General features: G+C 38.5%; 1 protein-coding gene across 3 annotated transcripts; it reads right to left on the minus strand.

Annotated features, from left to right (window-relative positions):
* Positions 1-242: 242 nt before the first annotated feature.
* Positions 243-17,156, minus strand: LOC125417263 (aldo-keto reductase family 1 member C15). Of its 3 annotated transcripts, none has more exons than XM_085699169.2 (10): positions 16,981-17,156; positions 13,831-13,998; positions 12,451-12,567; positions 11,565-11,642; positions 10,016-10,138; positions 8,111-8,220; positions 5,455-5,620; positions 3,229-3,311; positions 726-778; positions 243-483 (listed from the first exon to the last, which is right to left on the minus strand). In XM_085699169.2, exons 1-10 carry the CDS (start codon positions 17,065-17,067, stop codon positions 452-454), a joined length of 1,017 nt encoding a protein of 338 aa, XP_085555295.2. In that variant the 5' UTR covers positions 17,068-17,156; the 3' UTR covers positions 243-451. The 3 variants fall into 3 exon arrangements, with proteins under 3 accessions (XP_085555295.2, XP_085555297.2, XP_085555296.2); XM_085699171.2 differs by lacking the exon at positions 16,981-17,156 and adding an exon at positions 16,688-16,805; XM_085699170.2 differs by lacking the exon at positions 726-778 and having other exon boundaries at positions 16,981-17,153.
* Between the last annotated feature and the right edge of the window lie 230 nt (positions 17,157-17,386).

Below are 17,386 nucleotides of genomic sequence, written 5' to 3' on the forward strand. Positions count from 1 at the left end.
ATTTTGTTAGGGAATAAAAGAAAGTAATACATTCCACTGCCAAACCTGCTTTGGTAACTAAGAAATCAAATAAGTTAGTGAGACCTATTCTTTACAACCAGAAAAGTGCTCTAAAATTCTTGAATATAGTTTGATAATTTGAAAACTATATATTTAAAAGTGTATGATTCATGTATTAAAATTGATTTTAATTTTGTAAATAACAATGCAGTCATGAAATTATATAAAAATCAAGAAAGATATATCAAATATTTCTTTTTATTTTATAAATTCTCTGTAATTTGTCTGTTATTTTTTAATCATCAGGAAAAACCCTTGAGATTTTTGTAACATTTGACAAACACATGGAGGCAGGAATCCTGCTTCTCGACCACTCTACCAAATACAGATACACATTGTTTGGAGGAAGGAGAGTCTCTGTAATGTTTAACAGCTCATACTCAGTATTCTTCTAAAAATGGATAATAAGGGTGATCCTCCGCACTGAAAGAGAAGAAGGAACACTGATTGTTCATGAGTCACACTTCTGATAGACAAAATGAGGACAGTCATGATTTGAGAACTCAGGAAAACTTCTGTGGACCCTGTCTTGCTAAATGCAATGGAATACATCAGTGATTAAGGTTGTGGGTCAATTGATTTAATTATTTTCTTCTTAGAATTTTATTATGATTGTCTGTGTGCCAAAACATGCTTGTGGAGGTCAAAGGACACCTTTGACGTACCTTGAAAAAGGACTGTCCCAGGGCAAATGTCAATGGACACTGAGAGAAGGAAGCTGAAAGAGAATTATGTTTTCCCTAGGACTTATTCATATCACCTTTGACAGCTCATCTTCCACAAAGATTATTCAAAGTACACATTATACTGCTTTAGGATGAACAAAGTTAGAATAGGTTTTAGTGTAAACAAGTTAAAATAGTCTTGATGTATAACTGTACATTCTTTATTACTGAATTCTCTTTTATTTCTTTGGACTACAATAAACATTAATAAGAAAGTATTTTCATGGGCCTCTTACTTTATCATGAGCCATAGGTAATCTGTTCTCTGAGTCTAATGGGCAGGTGAGCCCTGAAGGCATTTATTTTAGCCAAAGGGCATAGCATGTTCTTTAATATCAGTTCACAGTGATGCAACTTTGACCATTGGAGGGACAAGGTCACATGTATTCTATATTTTAGTTGAACTCACACTGTATCAAGAGTGACCTTAAACTTCTCATCCTCCTGTTTCTATCACCCAGGGGATGAGAATAATGGTTTAGATTATCATGTCTGTTTTTATGAGGTGCTTGGGAAGTGCTGAACCAACGAATCTACAGCCCCTGATTGGTCAGTTTTGAAATGGGGTTGTTTTGAGTCTCATTGCATATCATAAACTTCAGAAGGAATTTCACTCTTTTGAGGTCCATAGAGAAGCCTTTGTTAAAATCCTATTCTGAAAACCAGGCATGTCCTCTGTAATGACACTGTATTAAAATACTTTCTTGTGCTGTTTCTGTAATGTTCTGTCTCTTTAAGAGACAAGCCATGCCCATTCCCTTCCTGCTTGCATCCTTGGTCTTCTCTTCCCATCTTTCTCTGAGGAAGAAGCAGCCTCTGCCTCTCCCAACTTCTCCCCTCCCCCTTCTCTGTCTCTGTCTCTCTCTCTCTCTGTCTCTCTTACCCTTCCTCCCCCTTTCTGTCCTTCTCCCTTCCCTTCCATAACCTTTAAATAAATATCCAACCCCACTCTGTATAGTGTGCCTATCCGTCTGTCTGCTGCCACCAGGATCCCACTGCATGTATTGCCCCCCGCCGCCACATGGCCAGGGACCAGCCATATAGAGTCCTGCCACATGTCTCATGTACAGTCCCTGCCTTGGACTGGCTTCTCCCACTGGCCACTTCTGGTACCCACTGTCTGCCGCCACTGGGATCCTGCAGCAAACTGCTGGGGACTCGCAGCAACCCCATTACAGTTTCAGCTCACTGAAAAGCTGACTCTGGAAGCAGAGTAGCTGCTTCCTGCAGTTAAGACCCAAAGTATTTTTGTCTCAATGTATCCTTCAAGGCCCCTTGTCTAGGGTTGGAATCCCCCACCCCCAAAAAATCTCTGACAGGGAATGAAGAAACCAGTAAAACAGCCCAAGAATGAAAACATCATGCTTTTGAGAACATCGAGAGGTTTCCATAGTGTAAACTGCCTGCCATGGGAAAGAGAAGCCGGAAGTTCAGCCGTGGGAACTGCCTCATCTTCCCCTGTGACCTGCATATAATAATATACGGGCCTGCTGTATGAACTCTGTTCCCATAGCGCTTTGTTTACTCCCACCTGCCAAGGAATGCCAAGGGTAAGGTGTGTCCCCTCCCCTTATTAGCTGTGCAGCTTTGTGTGCTCAAAGACATTATTCAAAGAACCCCCTCCAGTCAAGAGATCTCCTGTCTCCTGAGCACTTCTATTGATAAGAAGTAGTCTGAATGTTTTCCATCATTCCTCTCTCCCTCCTTTGAACTCTGAGCTTTCCAAAATAAAGAAAACTTCACAGAATGCCAGTAAAGGCATTCTTGAGCAGCAGATCCTAGAGTCCCTGGTTCTGTTGAATCTTGAATTTGACTTCAATTCCTTACCACCAGTCACTAGTAGATCTTCGTATTCCCAGGTCCCTGCTGGATGTTCTAAGCATCCACTTGGTTAATGTTATCTTTCTCTTCTGGGGTTTGTTCTACTTGGAATCCTCACACTCAGGGCTCACTTTTCTCTGCTCAAAACTGTCTATTAGGAAGTACCTCAACTTCCCCTGCTGGATTTTGCTGGATGTTGGTAAGCATCCAGTTTAGTAACACAACCTTTCTGCTGTCAAGTGCCCTTTTACCTAGGCGTCTCCCCTGAGTAGACCCTGTCCTCTGCTTGAGACCCTCTCTATTGAGATCTCAGGCTGGTTGTTTTAAAGTTGCTGTCTCAGTCAACTTCTGGATATTTTGAGTGCACAATTTAATTATTCTTGCCACCTATCTATCACTACTTATTTTTTTACTTTGATATGTGTGTGTGCGTGTGTGTGTGTATAACTCACTCATTCAAAAGCAAATGCTTAACTAAACTGATCATTCTTCTCTGGATCCTCTAGAACATCTTCATGCTTCACCTCCATGCTACAAAAACCAAATAACCTATAAAATAGTCTAACGGCATTACTTAACAAAAACCAAATAACCTATAAAATAGTCTAACGGCATTACTTACAATGACATACTATCATATCGAAAATTTCTGTTGAGGCCATCAATTACTTTCATGTCCTCTGGGGTCAATTCAAAATCAAACACCTAGAAAGAAAGACAGATTCAGAAAAAATAAAAATAATAAATAAATAAGCTGTTGAAGCATCCCTATACCTGGAAATATAAGGGTGATAACACCAAGGGTGGCTTTAAGAGAAGAATTTTATTCACCATTGACCTCCACATGGCTCAGGTCTCAGAACTTTTGGCTGACTATGGCAGGACCCTCTTTTCCCATTTCTTTCCAATTTGATTCATTTCACAAAGGAAAGACTCATTAATTAACCTCCAATCTTAACAAAGGCGGGAAAAAAAGAGCTCCTGAATTAATTTTCAAATATAGATGAAATACTAGAATTAGTCTCACCAAAATTTGTTGAACTTTTCTTTATTTGCTACCCTAGAGTTTGATTCAGCTTTAAATAGACACCCCTAAGTCACAGGGCATAATCAAACTCCTCTCCAAGACTTTATTGAATTGAAGAAAATCTTCCCCTGATGAATTGTTCATCCATATCACATGATCATTTCATGTTCTCAAACATTGTCAGACATTATTCTTTTTTATCAAAATAACTTTCCTTGTATTATGTATAAATAATTTACATTTATTTATATTATATAAATTTAAATATATCTGTCTAGTCATCTCTATAAATTAAAGGTATCTGTGATGGTTAAAGTTTAGGGTTAAATTGATAGAATCTAGAACCATCAGTGAGATGAGTCATAGGGCACGCCTGTAGAGAATCACCTTGGTTATGCTAATTGATATGAGAAGACCCATCCTTGTTGTGGGTAGGATCATTCCCTGAGCAGGAGATCTGGGACTGCAAAACGCAGAGATGTGCTGAGCATGCATTCAACGTTCTCTACATTTGACTGTGGATATAATGTGACCAGCCCCTCAGGCTCCTGCCACTAAAATTTCCCTGTGATAGTAGACTGTAATCAATCTGAAGTGTGATTCAGAATAAACCCTCTCTACCTAGTGTTGCTTTTGCTGGGATATTTTATCACAGTAATAGGAAAAGAAACCATGACTCTGTCCTTCCATCTATCCACCAGAAGTCCTTCTGAAAAATACATTCTTTAAGTAATATGGCTGCCATATTGCAGTGATAATACTTGCTGACACATTTCTCCATCCCTGAGGTCCAGTGGTAGAAGGAGAGAAACAATTCCCACAAGTTATCCTCTGGTCACCTACTGTGTGCTGGTGAGTGTGCCCTCAAACACCAATACATACAGAAACTAAATATAGGGTAAATTTTAACTTTATGGGATTCTAAACAAAGCAAATGAAAAACCACTGACTGCTAGGAGAGACTAGCTAGTGCACATATGAAAAAACATTTAAGGAATAACTTTATTTCTTTATTTTTTTTAGAAGATTTACTTATTTATTATGTATTCAACATTCTGCCTCCATGTATGCCTGCAGGTCAGAAGAGGGCACCAGATCTCATTACAGATGGCTATGAGCCACCATATGGTTGCTGGGAATTGAACTCAGAACCTCTGGAAGAGCAGCCAGCACTCTTAAATTCTGAACCATCTCTGCAGCCCCTATGGAATAACTTTAATCATTGATTTCTTAATATGGTAAATCTATAAATCTATCTAGCTCCTTTTCTTCATAAAGAAACACCAACGATTAAAGGAAAAATGGCCATATATAACATCCCATACCTCAGAAAGCACACCAGCATATAACTAAATAATTAAAAGTTAATGAAAAACACACACACATACTCATGGCCAGAACTATGGAATTTAAAAAATAAAGCAAAAATGTATTGGAAATGTGCAGTGAGTTAACCAACCAGCAGTTGTATTAGGATTTAATCATAATCCAAACTGTAGTCCTTAGTACAAACAGGAGTTTGAAAAGCATAGAATACAAAGAATAGAAATGAAGTTATTTAAAGTTCTATGCCATCTGAAAAGACTTCCACAACCAATTGAAGTAATGGAGATACAATACAGCTTGTTAAAGAAATTGTAAAAGACAAAGCTAGTATAAAGGAAAATCAGGCTTTTGCCCAAGGTTTTCTCTGCTGCCCTTTCAAGCTGCTGTCTGTAGCACATGGCAGCAATGCATGGAAGCAAATAAATAGGAACTGTTTCCATGTGAGGGAAATTGCCCCCCAGGTCTCATTCTGGAGAAATGTCCCTGGGCCTTTACCTCGAAGTTCTCTTTGATTCTCTTCTCATTGAAGCTCTTGGCCAAAACCACCACACCCCTCTGTAGCTGGTAGCGCAGGGCAACCTGGCCTGGAGATCTGTTGTGTTTCTTGGCAATGGTCTTTAAGATAGGTTCCTCCAGAAGGTATGGGCTATCACTGCTTACCCTGAAAAAAATGCAGATGTACACTCACAAAGATAACAAATATGGACTATGTTGACCCCTTACCTATATTCCCAGACCTTTGAGAAGTACAATATAGTATAATTAAAGCAGAATTTTGTTAGTATTCACAGCAATTTATTTTTCATTGTAGCAATTGTAAACAACTAAGTTACCCATAAATAGATGGGAAAATAAATACTGTGTAGTATAGATATCCATTTAATAGGATATAACAGAAATACAGATACTCCCTTTTATCCTCTGAGGGTGTGGGAATAGCACTGATCCCAATGTATACTATAAATATGTATATATATGTATATAAAATGATACTTTTTTCAACTTATGTTTGATGAATAATTAAATCTTATATTTGATGGTATTCAAAGCTAGCATGAATTTTCCTTTTCTTCTTGACAGTTTCAGGATAGAAGATTCACTCTTTTCATGGATCTTAGAAATCTCAGTGTATAAATTTTCTCTTTCATTAAGCTGAGAACTTGCCCATTTTCAAATGAAGTAAGTGCCTCTCTTTGCCCTATCCAAGTTTCAAGCACTTCTATTCTCATGTTTTTGAACCTTTATTAAATAAAATAAGGGTTCTTTAAATATAAGCCCTGCCATGTTATGATGGTTGTCCTGATAAATGAAACAACAAATAAATGACTAGCAATCATGGAGTAGATTTTGTGAGGACACACTGAAAAAGGATATTCCTTGTCCCAGACAGCATGTGATTTCATTAAGTTACTTAGAATAATCATGCAATTTCAAATTAAGAATTGCATATTGCCAGAATTTTTCTATTGATAATTTCAAGCTACCATTAATTGATAACTAAAAGTATGGGAAGGATGGGAAAAGAAAGGAAGGAAGGAAGGGAAAGAGAAAAAGAAAGAAAGACAGACAGAAAGACAGAGAGACGGAGATGGAGAGGAAGGAAGGAAAGAATTCAGGAGCATTGCTATAAAATTTAATGAGCTCAGGTAATTGTGATGACACAGGCCACACAAGCATAGATATGTGAATTCCAGATAGCCATGAGAGCATAAGTCTGCAATCCTAGCACTTGGGAGACTAAAAAAAAGGTCCTCATCCATGAGTTTGAAGACAGTCCGCTCTACATTGCATGACCCTAATTCAATCCATTCCCCTCACCCAGAAGCACAGCATTCCTACAGAACAGGCAAAACTTCTCTAGAGCAAATAAACAGTATAAAAACCAATAGACTGAGACATGGCAAAAAACTGTCTAAGAAGTAATAAGAACTTAAAAAGCATACAAAATCCATTTATTATTATTATTGATTAATTTCTATTTAATTTGTTTCAGTTAAGAAAATCAAGTTTTTACATTAAAGGCTACACTCTTAAAAGCTTGGGTCAAGAGACAATGTCTTTCACAGTCATCAAAATGTCTTCTTTCTCATGCTCTGTCTTAGTTACAGTTTTCATTGCTATGATAAAGCATCATGACAAACACAGCCTGGGAAGGAGAGGGCTCATCTCATCTTACACTTCCCCATCACAGTCCATCCTCAAAGGGGTTCACAGCAGGAGCTGAAGCAGAGGCCATGGAGGAAGGTGGCCCCTGCCTTGCTCAACTTGCTGTCTTATATAGTTCAGCACCACAATGGTGGCCCCACCCACAGTGGACTGGGCCCTCATACATCAATTTTTAATAAAGACAATACCACACAGTCTTGCCAATTGGCCAATCTTAAGGAGACTTTTTTTTAGTTATGATTCCTCCGTTTTACCATAGAAGTCTAATCATTGTCAAGCTAACCAAAAAACAAACAAACAAACAAAACAAAACAAAAAAACCATCAACCAGTGTGGGCATATGCAAATCTTCTCTGAATCTACAAACAGAACTAAGAATTCACTGATAAATGTATTAGCAGTACTAGCTTCATAAACCTATGGAATTTTAACCTATCAATGTACATAAAACTATAAGTTCATAAATTCAGCTTCATATAAACTTTTAAAAATCTCTTATAACATGTTAGATACCCTGCAAGTCAATATCAACACTTGGAAAGACAGTCATATTTTCTTCTGGGAATTCCCTTTTGGGTTTCTGTATAATTTCAGCTGATTTTATGAGGGAAGATGGTTCTAAGCCCCTCCTAAATTAAACATTAAATATTGTATAAATAAGGAAGTTTCTAGAAAGGATGTGAATGTGGGTTTTACATTCCACCTACGTTTCAAAATGGCCTGGCTAGGATATACATAGTCTAATCTCTGTAAACTGGGCCTTAAAATCTATTTTTAGAACTATGCTTATTAGTGCTGCAAACAGGTAGACAGATAAAGCAAGAATAAAAGACCACTAGTGAGCCTGTAGTTCAATCCTGGTGCAGAGAAACTCCTGCACTGTTGAAATTGTTTCTTCACAGTTGAACTTTCCCACAAGGTTAAAAGTTAGTTTGTCAACATGGAATTGTTGACGTAAGGAAATAAAGTCCAAAGGTCTCATTACCAGTTTGGGTCTCTGTGGGATCCCAGGGCACTGTAGGCAACTAGAACAATGTCTTTGGACTTGCAGAACTCCAGGAGTTTGCTCTGGTTGAGATATGGGTGACATTCTACCTGTAAAATTCCAAAACAAAACGGTGTTAGAGTGTATGAGCCAACAAGGTAATGCAGATTTTAAAAGTGCCTTAAGGGCAGATCTACTTGTATATTTATTTAAGTAAAATATGTTTCAAATTTTTCCTGAAGTACTTTCTTCTGTACTTTTATTAGTATTTTAATATTAAAATCAACCATTTCCAACCTCACCAAACAAATTTCAGTAAAATACAAATACAAGACCTGCAAGTTATAAAAGTGTCAGGACAAATACAAGTTATCAAAATTCTCTCTCATGCTGCCTTCCATAGTCTTAAAAATACTTTTAATTGTGCAAAAATATCTGTCACAGTCATTCTGACATAAATATGCTACTGTTTATACAAGTATATGTCTAAAACTTCTGTTTTCACAAACCCAAAGAATTCTTGTGAGTTCCAGGGAGCCAAATGGAAGGATCCACCTTAAACAGGTCCGATACATCCCCCTCAATTCCATAGTCCTAAATTTTTTTCCTTAATCTTTGTCCTCTGTTCTACCAATACCTTAAACAGGTGTAAGAGACACCAGATTTTCCATACTACAAACACCAGACAGGAGCAAGGAGACCAGCTATGCCAGGATGTGGCCAGCACCCAGCCTTCTCAGGTTCCCCTCAAAGACGGTGCCCACAAATAAGCAGGAAAAAGTCTTGAGAATCCACCACCCCAATTCCTTTCTCCTGTGGTGTCTAACCTCCCACCTTTTTATTATAAAAAAGAGATGGGAATGTAGTGGTCTGTCCTGTCTCTTTAAGAGACAAGCCATGCCCACTCCCTTCCCTGAGTCAGACTGATCTTCAGCTTCCAGCCTGAGTTCTCTCTCTTTTCAACTTCCCTCATGGAGAGGCACCTTCTGTCTCTCTCTTCTCTCTCTCCACTCCTCTTCTTCCCTTCTCCCTCCAGAACCCACTAAATAAATATCCAACCTCACTCGGCATGGCATGCCTATCCATGTCTCTGTTTCTTGCCCGCCACCATATGTCTCCCTGCCCTGAACCAGCCACCACTTTAAGACCTGCAGCTGTCCCTGCCTGGGACTGGCTGCTCTCAGGGCCTACTGCCACTGCCACATGGCCCACTGCCACTGCTTGGGGACTTGCAGCGTTTCTGCTGCCTGCCACCACCAGGGATCCTGCAGCATTTTAAATAATCCATTACACTATAATTGTTAATTATTTTAAACTATGTATTTTTAAAATATGTGCTGAAACGATATAATGCCTGCCTCAAAACTTCAAATAGTATGTATATGACAAATTTGTATAGAAGAGAAATTTTTGCTTGAGTGTGTTGATAGGCACAAGTGAAGGAAGTTGTAGTTACACAATTCTCAGTGCATTTGTGGCTCTAAATTCTGCAAAGGTTAAAAGTCTTTAAATGTTATTAATAAATATTTTCATTCTAAATTTAGGAAAGAAACCACCACAAATTATCTAGGGTGCCACGAAAACAATAGAGCAGCAAGATAATTTTGCTGTGCTTCAATTCAATCAGGTTTTTTTTTAAGATTTTAAATGATTTCAGTACAGCACACATTGTGTTACTGAGCAGTTGTATTCCAAGAGTTGTGATTTTAGTCAATCAAACTGCCTTTCCCCTGTCTTGTTCTTCCCACTCTAGTCAACCTGGGCCATCATGGATATTTCCCGTTTCAGTGAACATAGCTATAACCTAAATAGCTGGTTTGAAACAGAGATTTGGGGAGTATCATGTAAGGAAGAAGTTTGTGAAGAACAGAAGGTAAGGCATGGCTAGGGTGAACTAGAGCTCACCTGATTGCAAACGGGCTTGTATTTTAGCCCTGGTTTGTTCAGAATCAATTCCAGCTGTTTGTGGTTGAAATTGGACACCCCAATGGACTTGGTTAAACCTAAGTCTTTACACTTCTCCAGTGCCTGGGAGGAAGAAAGTATGTAGTTAGTCCTGTTTGTACTCTGCCCTTTGGAGATTCTCTTTGTACTTATTTGTACACTTACATAATAATTCCAGTTGCTTACATCATAATTTCATTTACTTACATAATTTTGGTTGCAATTTCAAAATAATTTTGACACTTGAATACAGCCTTGCCTAAGGCACTCACCTTCAGGGAATACATATTTGTCTGCTCATTCATTTACATGCACATTGAAAACAGCAAGTACATATAAGTCTCCCCTTACCTTCCCCACAATCTTCAGTGGCATCTGTTGTGATGCCAGGATTATAATGGCTCTTCAGTAAATACATTATATACAAAGACAAAAAAATTCTAGAATCTTGTGCTAGTTAAAATGTATTGTTACTTTTCTTTTTAATGTTGGCAAACTGTATACAGGATAATGTAACATGAAGGCCGGCTTGTTGGGGTTTCTGTCCCACCCAGTACCCTACAGCCAGCAAGCCCCAAAGAAAATCACAGAGTCTACATTAGGTTATAAACTGATTGGCCCTTAGCTCTGGCTACTTATTAGCTCTTATAACATATATTACCCCATTATCCTTATCTATGTTAGCCACACGGCTCAGTAACTTTTTCAGCTGGGCAGGTTACATGCTGTCTCTTCGGTGGTCAGCACAGGAATGGCTCAGGGAGCTTTCTCCTCCCGAGCCTTCTCCTATTCTCATTGCCCCGCCTCTACTTCCTGTCTGGTTGACCCGCCTATACTTCCTGCCTGGCCAATCAGCGTTTTATTAAAATACATGATTGACAGAATACAGACAATTCTCCCACACCAGGATAAGGTATATAGAGGCAGGTTTTATTCTCTATCACAGCCTGCTCTGTGCTAAGGCAGATTGTACTTCTCCAAAGACGTCTTTATCTGTCCTGGAATAGTATTGTAACCCTTCTTGAGTGGTTTTCAGTTGATCCCCTTCATATAGCTTATATTATTAATGGGATCTAGAAAGCAAAGAAATGTCTACCTCAAATCATAATTAAGATTAAAAATTAAACTTCAGTCTCTCTCAACTCCTCTTCTACAGATGAGATTACAGAAAGACAGAGAAGGGATGGTGGTGGTTGTTGCTGTTGTGCTTTTTTCTTCTCTCATGTATTATATTCCAGGCACAGTTCCCCACCACCACCACCACTCTTCCCAATATCCTCTCTCTCCAATACCTACTCCTCATCTGTTGCCCTACAGAAATGAGCAGACCTCCCAGAGATATCAACTGAACACAGAATAGTAAGCTGCTATAAGACTAGGCATTATGATATGCCTTAGGCCTGTCAGTTAATGAAATAAAATCCATCTCTTCTATTAATCCATCTCTTCATTCTGTATTAATTTGTTCCTCTCACACCACACAGTGCTTATTGCCTACAGCAGTACATACCTCCCATGTATCACAAATGTCCACAACGTCTAAAATAATTTTTCCACTGGCATCCTTTGGCACAAGTTCCTCTCCAGGCTAGAATGCAGAGAGAAAAGCAAAGGTAACACAACTTTCTCTAATTGTCAGTTTTGAGTGGCAAATGAGCTTCCTCATCCAACATTCACTCTGTGTGTGAGAGTGTGTGCACATACACGTGTGCACTTGTGTCTTTAAGGGGAGACTCTGGAGAAAGAAAAGTGAAATTATCTAATAGATTATACCGGAATATCTTCCATCATATACAAAGACACTTTTCTCCCCCCAGGACCCTCATGAAGCACTGAATCTCACCAACTATGATGGCTCTTCCTGTTGGAATTTCCATGTCCCAGTGACAGAATAGTGTAAAGAATGGTACTTTCGCTATTAATCATGAGCTTCTGTTCCACTTTATGATGACTCAATTCTGAGTTAAAGAGTCTTTCTGATGTGATCAGCAAACATGTACCATGATAAGAAAATGAAACCATGAGGCCCAAAGGAGCCCAAGTCCAATTGCCCATTACCCAAATTCAAATCTCTGTGTCCTAGAGTGAGAGACAGACATAGGCAAGAACATGCCCTGAGGAGATGGAGACTCCACCTGGAGTCTTAGAAGTCTCCACAACCTGGGGTACTCTGGTCTATAGAAGGCAGTGAAGTCCTTGAATTTCAACTCTCCTAAAGACTGAGGATGAGCATTTTAAGAAGTCTTGCCCCTGTGGTCTCTCAGAGGTCAAGCAGAGTCATAATCATTTATCTATTCTGTTCATCTCAGATCAATGTGTCACAGTGAATAAAAACCCAGAAAAACATCTCATTGGCCTGAGATAACACAACTATGGAATAAAAATCCAAAACTTACCTTCATAGCAATTGGTTCATGAATAAGGCAGAGATCTACATAATCCAGGCCAAGTTTCTTCAGTGATCTCTCCAGACACTGACGAACCAACTCTGGTCTAAGGAAAGTCGACCAAATCTACAGTTTCCAAACAGAATCACACATTGTGGTGAAATGATTGAGATGTGATATGGTAGTCTTAGCTAAGATAAGAGCATCTGGGGCTACGTTTTTATGTATTTTTATTAAAATTTTTATACAATTTGTATCATAGTTTCCCCCATCCAAATTTTCCCAAATCTGACCATAACCACATTTAATTTTGTCTGTTTATCATAGATCACATTCTCAATAGAATACTGAGATTTACTTGAGTGATAACAATGTCAGGTGAATGAGTAGCATTTAGAAAACAATCAATTTCAGTGTTTTAAGAACTAGAAGTTTTGGTCTCAAAAGAGTCAATAAATGGTGAGTTGGATGTGGGACAAATAGAGAGAAAATATAGAAGATGCATAGCAAAACATTAAATCAGGAGGCCGAGCAACATCTAGTAGAAAACCCCACTCCATTGAGGTAGCCAGATGGAATTTCCAAGTTAAAAGTCCATCCAGGGTAGAGTGATGTATCCTCTTGGTTGAGGCTTCAAGAAACTGAACAAACATTAGTAAAGTATACAAAGAATTTACTGTTCTTAGCAAATCCAGAACCAATTCTAAGAGATCCCATCTAAAACAAGCTGTCACCAATGTAAACATAAGTAGGAAACATTTGTAGAGACATCAGCTGAGATGGAATCACACTGGAAGGCTACCTTCCCACCTAAGAAAACATTACAAATATCAGACCATTCAGTGAAGATTTCAGAAGAGGATTTTCCCTTTCATGAAGAGTATTCTCAACCTCACTTGGGAATCAACTGAAGAATTAGTTACTCGGGACCCAGAGAGGAGAGATTATCCAACAGAACTGCATTCTTACTTTATATCTAGACAATGTCTAATATTCAGAGATACTGAGTAGCTACCACATTGAATACACTTCTAGCAAAACAAGATTTTTCTTTTTTAATCTTTTATCATTATTTTGGTGTGTGCAAATGTGTGTGTGTTGAGAGAGAGACCACCAATGCCTGTGCATGGGTTCCAGACACATAAAGGTAAGATATCAAGAATCATTTTTCTTCTATCACACCCTTGCCAGGGATAAAAGGTTACCAGGCATGACAATCTACATCTTTTTCTACTGAGTCATTCTGTTGGTCCTGTTCACTATTTCCCTATAATGTGTCTTTGCTATAAATCCATGATTCAATCTGAGACCCAGGGTGTGGTGTTTCCTTCCCCAGTAACATATCTGTGCTGGCAGTGACTTCTAGCCATTCTGTCCACAAGTGCTCACCTTGGTGGTGTAGAATAAATCCTCTCTCTTCACAGTTCCATCAGCCATCTTGTCTCGGAGGGCCTGTCCAACTTCTTCCTCATTTTGGTAGAAGTATGCAGCATCTATGTGACGGAAACCTACATCAATGGCTATTTTGGTGGCCTCATTAGCCTTACTCTTTGGAATCTATAAGACAAGAGTAGGAAAAGTTGGAGATGTGGTCAACTCAGGATGGAAAAGCCATTTATATCTCCATCACATTAATTTCCGAGTTGCTGTCAGACCTATGGTTGATCTTGTTTGATGATACAAACTTGATAATAGATTTACAGTCTATCTGGAGATACAGACTATGAAAGGTTAACTTCTAAACCTTGACTGAATAAATTAGTGATGTGGAATTCTTATGAAGCATGTCAATGTAAGTTTCATTCAATAAGATTAGTTGGAAGGAACTAGCTAGCAGGAAAACAGCACCAGAAGAAAAATTCTAAGGCACAGAGAAGAAAGAGGATGAGGAAAAGGAGAATGAGAAGAAGAAAGTTGTTCCACAGAAAGCTCATTCATAGGGAGAGAGAGCTAAATAAGGAAGTCCAGTTTACTGCTTCAGTTTCCCCAGTTAGTTCTTGCTGGATGCAGTGAGCATCCAATTTGATGATGTCAACTCTTTCTCCTGTTATTTGTTCAGTTACTTGATACCCTCACCCAAGGAGATACTTCACTCTGCCCAGGATGTACTTTTAACTGGAAAATTCCATCTGGTTACCTCAATGGGGTTCTCACAGCTAGTTTCTATTAGAAGTTTTTCAGTCCCTGATTTAATGTTTTGCTATATATCTTCTGCCCCTCTCTGATTGCCCCTCATAATTTATTCTTTTATTTCCTTGCATATATTTAATAAATAACTAATTCAAAACCAAAAGTATAGCCATCATAGATGATACTCTGAACCAAATGTGTATTTATCCTTTCTAGTTTAAATACTAGTTTATTGATTTTAATACTTATCCTTACTGACAAAAATTGATCCACTAATGTTGCATGCAGGAAGCTTACATGAGTCTGTCCCTTGGTCTGCATCAGAACTAGGGAGATTGAAGGGTAGGATGCTAAGTTCATATCCAGAAATCCACAGTGAGAGTATCTAGATGTAGCAGATGCCCAGAGAGCTGATAACTACTCTTCTGACCAGTTATTGTTATCAGGACAAGGACCACACCTTAATAACTGCTGCTGAGGGACAAAGTCAGGATAAAAATATTTTCAAAATTTCCTCAAATTTCAATCAGTATATAATTTAATGATTTAATCAGATATCCTGTGTTTGTTTTGCCCCCAGAATACTTAGATAGACAAACACTACCACAAAGCATACAATGGAATAGGCTTTGGTTACAGCAGTGACCCCATAGGGAGGTCATTTATTGAATAAGAATCACGTTCAGAATAAAAACTTCTACTAGATTGTAAAAGAAGCTTTTGTTTTTTTTTCTACTTCTCAATGATATGTATCACATCTACTTTTATAGGTGAAACCATTATGGAATAATGATTTTGTTCTGTTCCCTAAGATACAATTTTATCTTTAGGAACAGTAATAAATGTCAGTTAAAACAAACTGGTTCTGTTCAATACTAATACTAATAATGTTGGTGGTCATTCTTCCACCAACATGGAGTATATTAATCCCTGTCATTTGGAGACACTCCTTCCCAAGCCACCCAGTGCTTCTATTACCTGTGTTAGACACTTTCAGTTCACTACAGTGACTTATTGGATGGGTACATAATGTGTTCGGTAAGAAGTGTGATCCCATCTCCATTGCTACTTTATATTTTGCAAGTTTTCAACACTAACTTATGAATAGAATGTGGATTCTCAGTGACATTTTATAAAAGTTCTAAATGTTTATCTTTATGCCTATCAATTAGTGCATCTCTCTGTCTTCAACAAAGAAGCTTCTTTTTGCCATAGACAATGACTAACTCCAGGACCCACAACTGTTTAGTCCAGAGAACAGGTGTCTATAGAGGGCTCACCCATAAATCGGAATTCTATTGCTCACCCTTTCTTCAAGAGGCTCAGGGAACATCATGTAAGAGGAGGAAGAAAGAGTGTAAGAACCAGGGAACACAAAACAGAAAACTGCTATACAGCAATGTCTTCTGGATGGGATGGAACGGTTTGCATTCATGAGCTGACAGCAGCTGTTGTTGTCTGAAGAAAGCCTCCACAATATCAATTCAGTCAACACTGCAGCATGCACAGAGGATGGACTGACAAGAACTTGTCCCTATACCCTCAGAAAAACTGCTACTGACAGTTAATGACTTCTGGGAAATAGAAAATCCACTTACTTCAATCAAGCATATGGCCACAAGTAGGTTGGCTATGTTCTAGAGGACAGCCTCATATTCAAGTACATACAGTCAGTATTAATGATTTTAGTGAGTTATTTAAAGAGAGAAGAAGGAGGAGGAAAAGGAGGAGAAAAAGAAGAAGGAGGAGGAAAAGGAGGAGAAGGAGAAGGAGGAGAAGAAATTGGGAAGAAGAAATGGAGTTGGGAATGTGAAGTAAGAGTCTGAGAGGAGTTGGAGGTGTGGAATGAGTGGTGCATAAGATTGAAATACCTTGTGTACCTGTATGAAAATTTAAAACCTGTTCAAATAGTTGAAATTTTTTAATAAATACATCTTCTTCCAAAAAACTCACAGCAAAGCTGCCGTCTGATACCCCAACTGTTAGCTATTTTCTCCTGTATCCATTGCACATATAAATTTCTAACCAAGAGTAAAATGCAGGAGAAGCATGAGCTTTAGATGATAAAAATCTAAAAATTAGTAAGAATACTTACATCAAGTTTCAATATACTTACAGACATAAGTACTTAAATATATAGCAAGCATTGAGATTTGTCAGGAAACAATGTTAGTAACAATAATGACACATAATCCACCTACAAAATCTTTAACCTCCAAATCTCCAGACCTAACATCTTGGCATCTCACCACGTACCAATACGCATCCCCAATCACGAACAGAAGTAAATTGTAAATAGGGAAAGGGAAGCCCAGGTGAATCATCCACCAGGTGCAGGTCTCCTGCCCTCTGAACGCACTTCCAGGATAGCTGATATCTAATGCTTTAGTTCCCGAGAGGCCCACTTACTTCATCCGGAGCAAATGTGCCAAATCCAAGCACTGGCATCAAGTTTCCATCATTCAGATTCACTGAACGACTATGTTTGTGATCCATGGTGTCCACAGCCCAAGAAGTCTGACTCTTGTCTCTCCTTCCTCAGTAACCTGAGCCGAATAAAAGGCAAGGTTTATTTCTGTCAAGAAAGGCGGGGCCAAGATTGCAAAGGCTTCAAAGTTGGAGTGAGTCCATGGGCTTTCTTATAATCCCGTCAGGTCTCTACAGCAAACACACCCAGAAAGCTTATGTATTAAAAGACCTTGGATTTTTAGCTCCTAAACAGAAAAGCCTGGTGTGACATTCTGTCCCTGATAATAACAACAGACTTACTTTATAAGATGCAGCTATCATCAGGGTGTTCATTTCTAAACATGAA

The sequence above is a fragment of the Myodes glareolus genome, chromosome 14 (assembly GCF_982192425.1).
Source record: "Myodes glareolus chromosome 14, mMyoGla1.1, whole genome shotgun sequence".
NCBI lineage: Eukaryota > Metazoa > Chordata > Mammalia > Rodentia > Cricetidae > Myodes > Myodes glareolus.

Bases quoted from the DNA above. Each gene is read 5' to 3' on its own strand.
- LOC125417263 (XM_085699169.2), bottom strand. From the start codon at position 17,067: ATGGATCACAAACATAGTCGTTCAGTGAATCTGAATGATGGAAACTTG. The intron at 13,999-16,980 runs GTAAGTGGGCCT...CTTGTCTTATAG, and splicing joins GCACATTTGCTCCGGATGAA to ATTCCAAAGAGTAAGGCTAA. The intron at 779-3,228 runs GTAAGTAATGCC...ATTCTCTTTCAG, and splicing joins CGATATGATAGTATGTCATT to CTTCCTTCTCTCAGTGTCCA.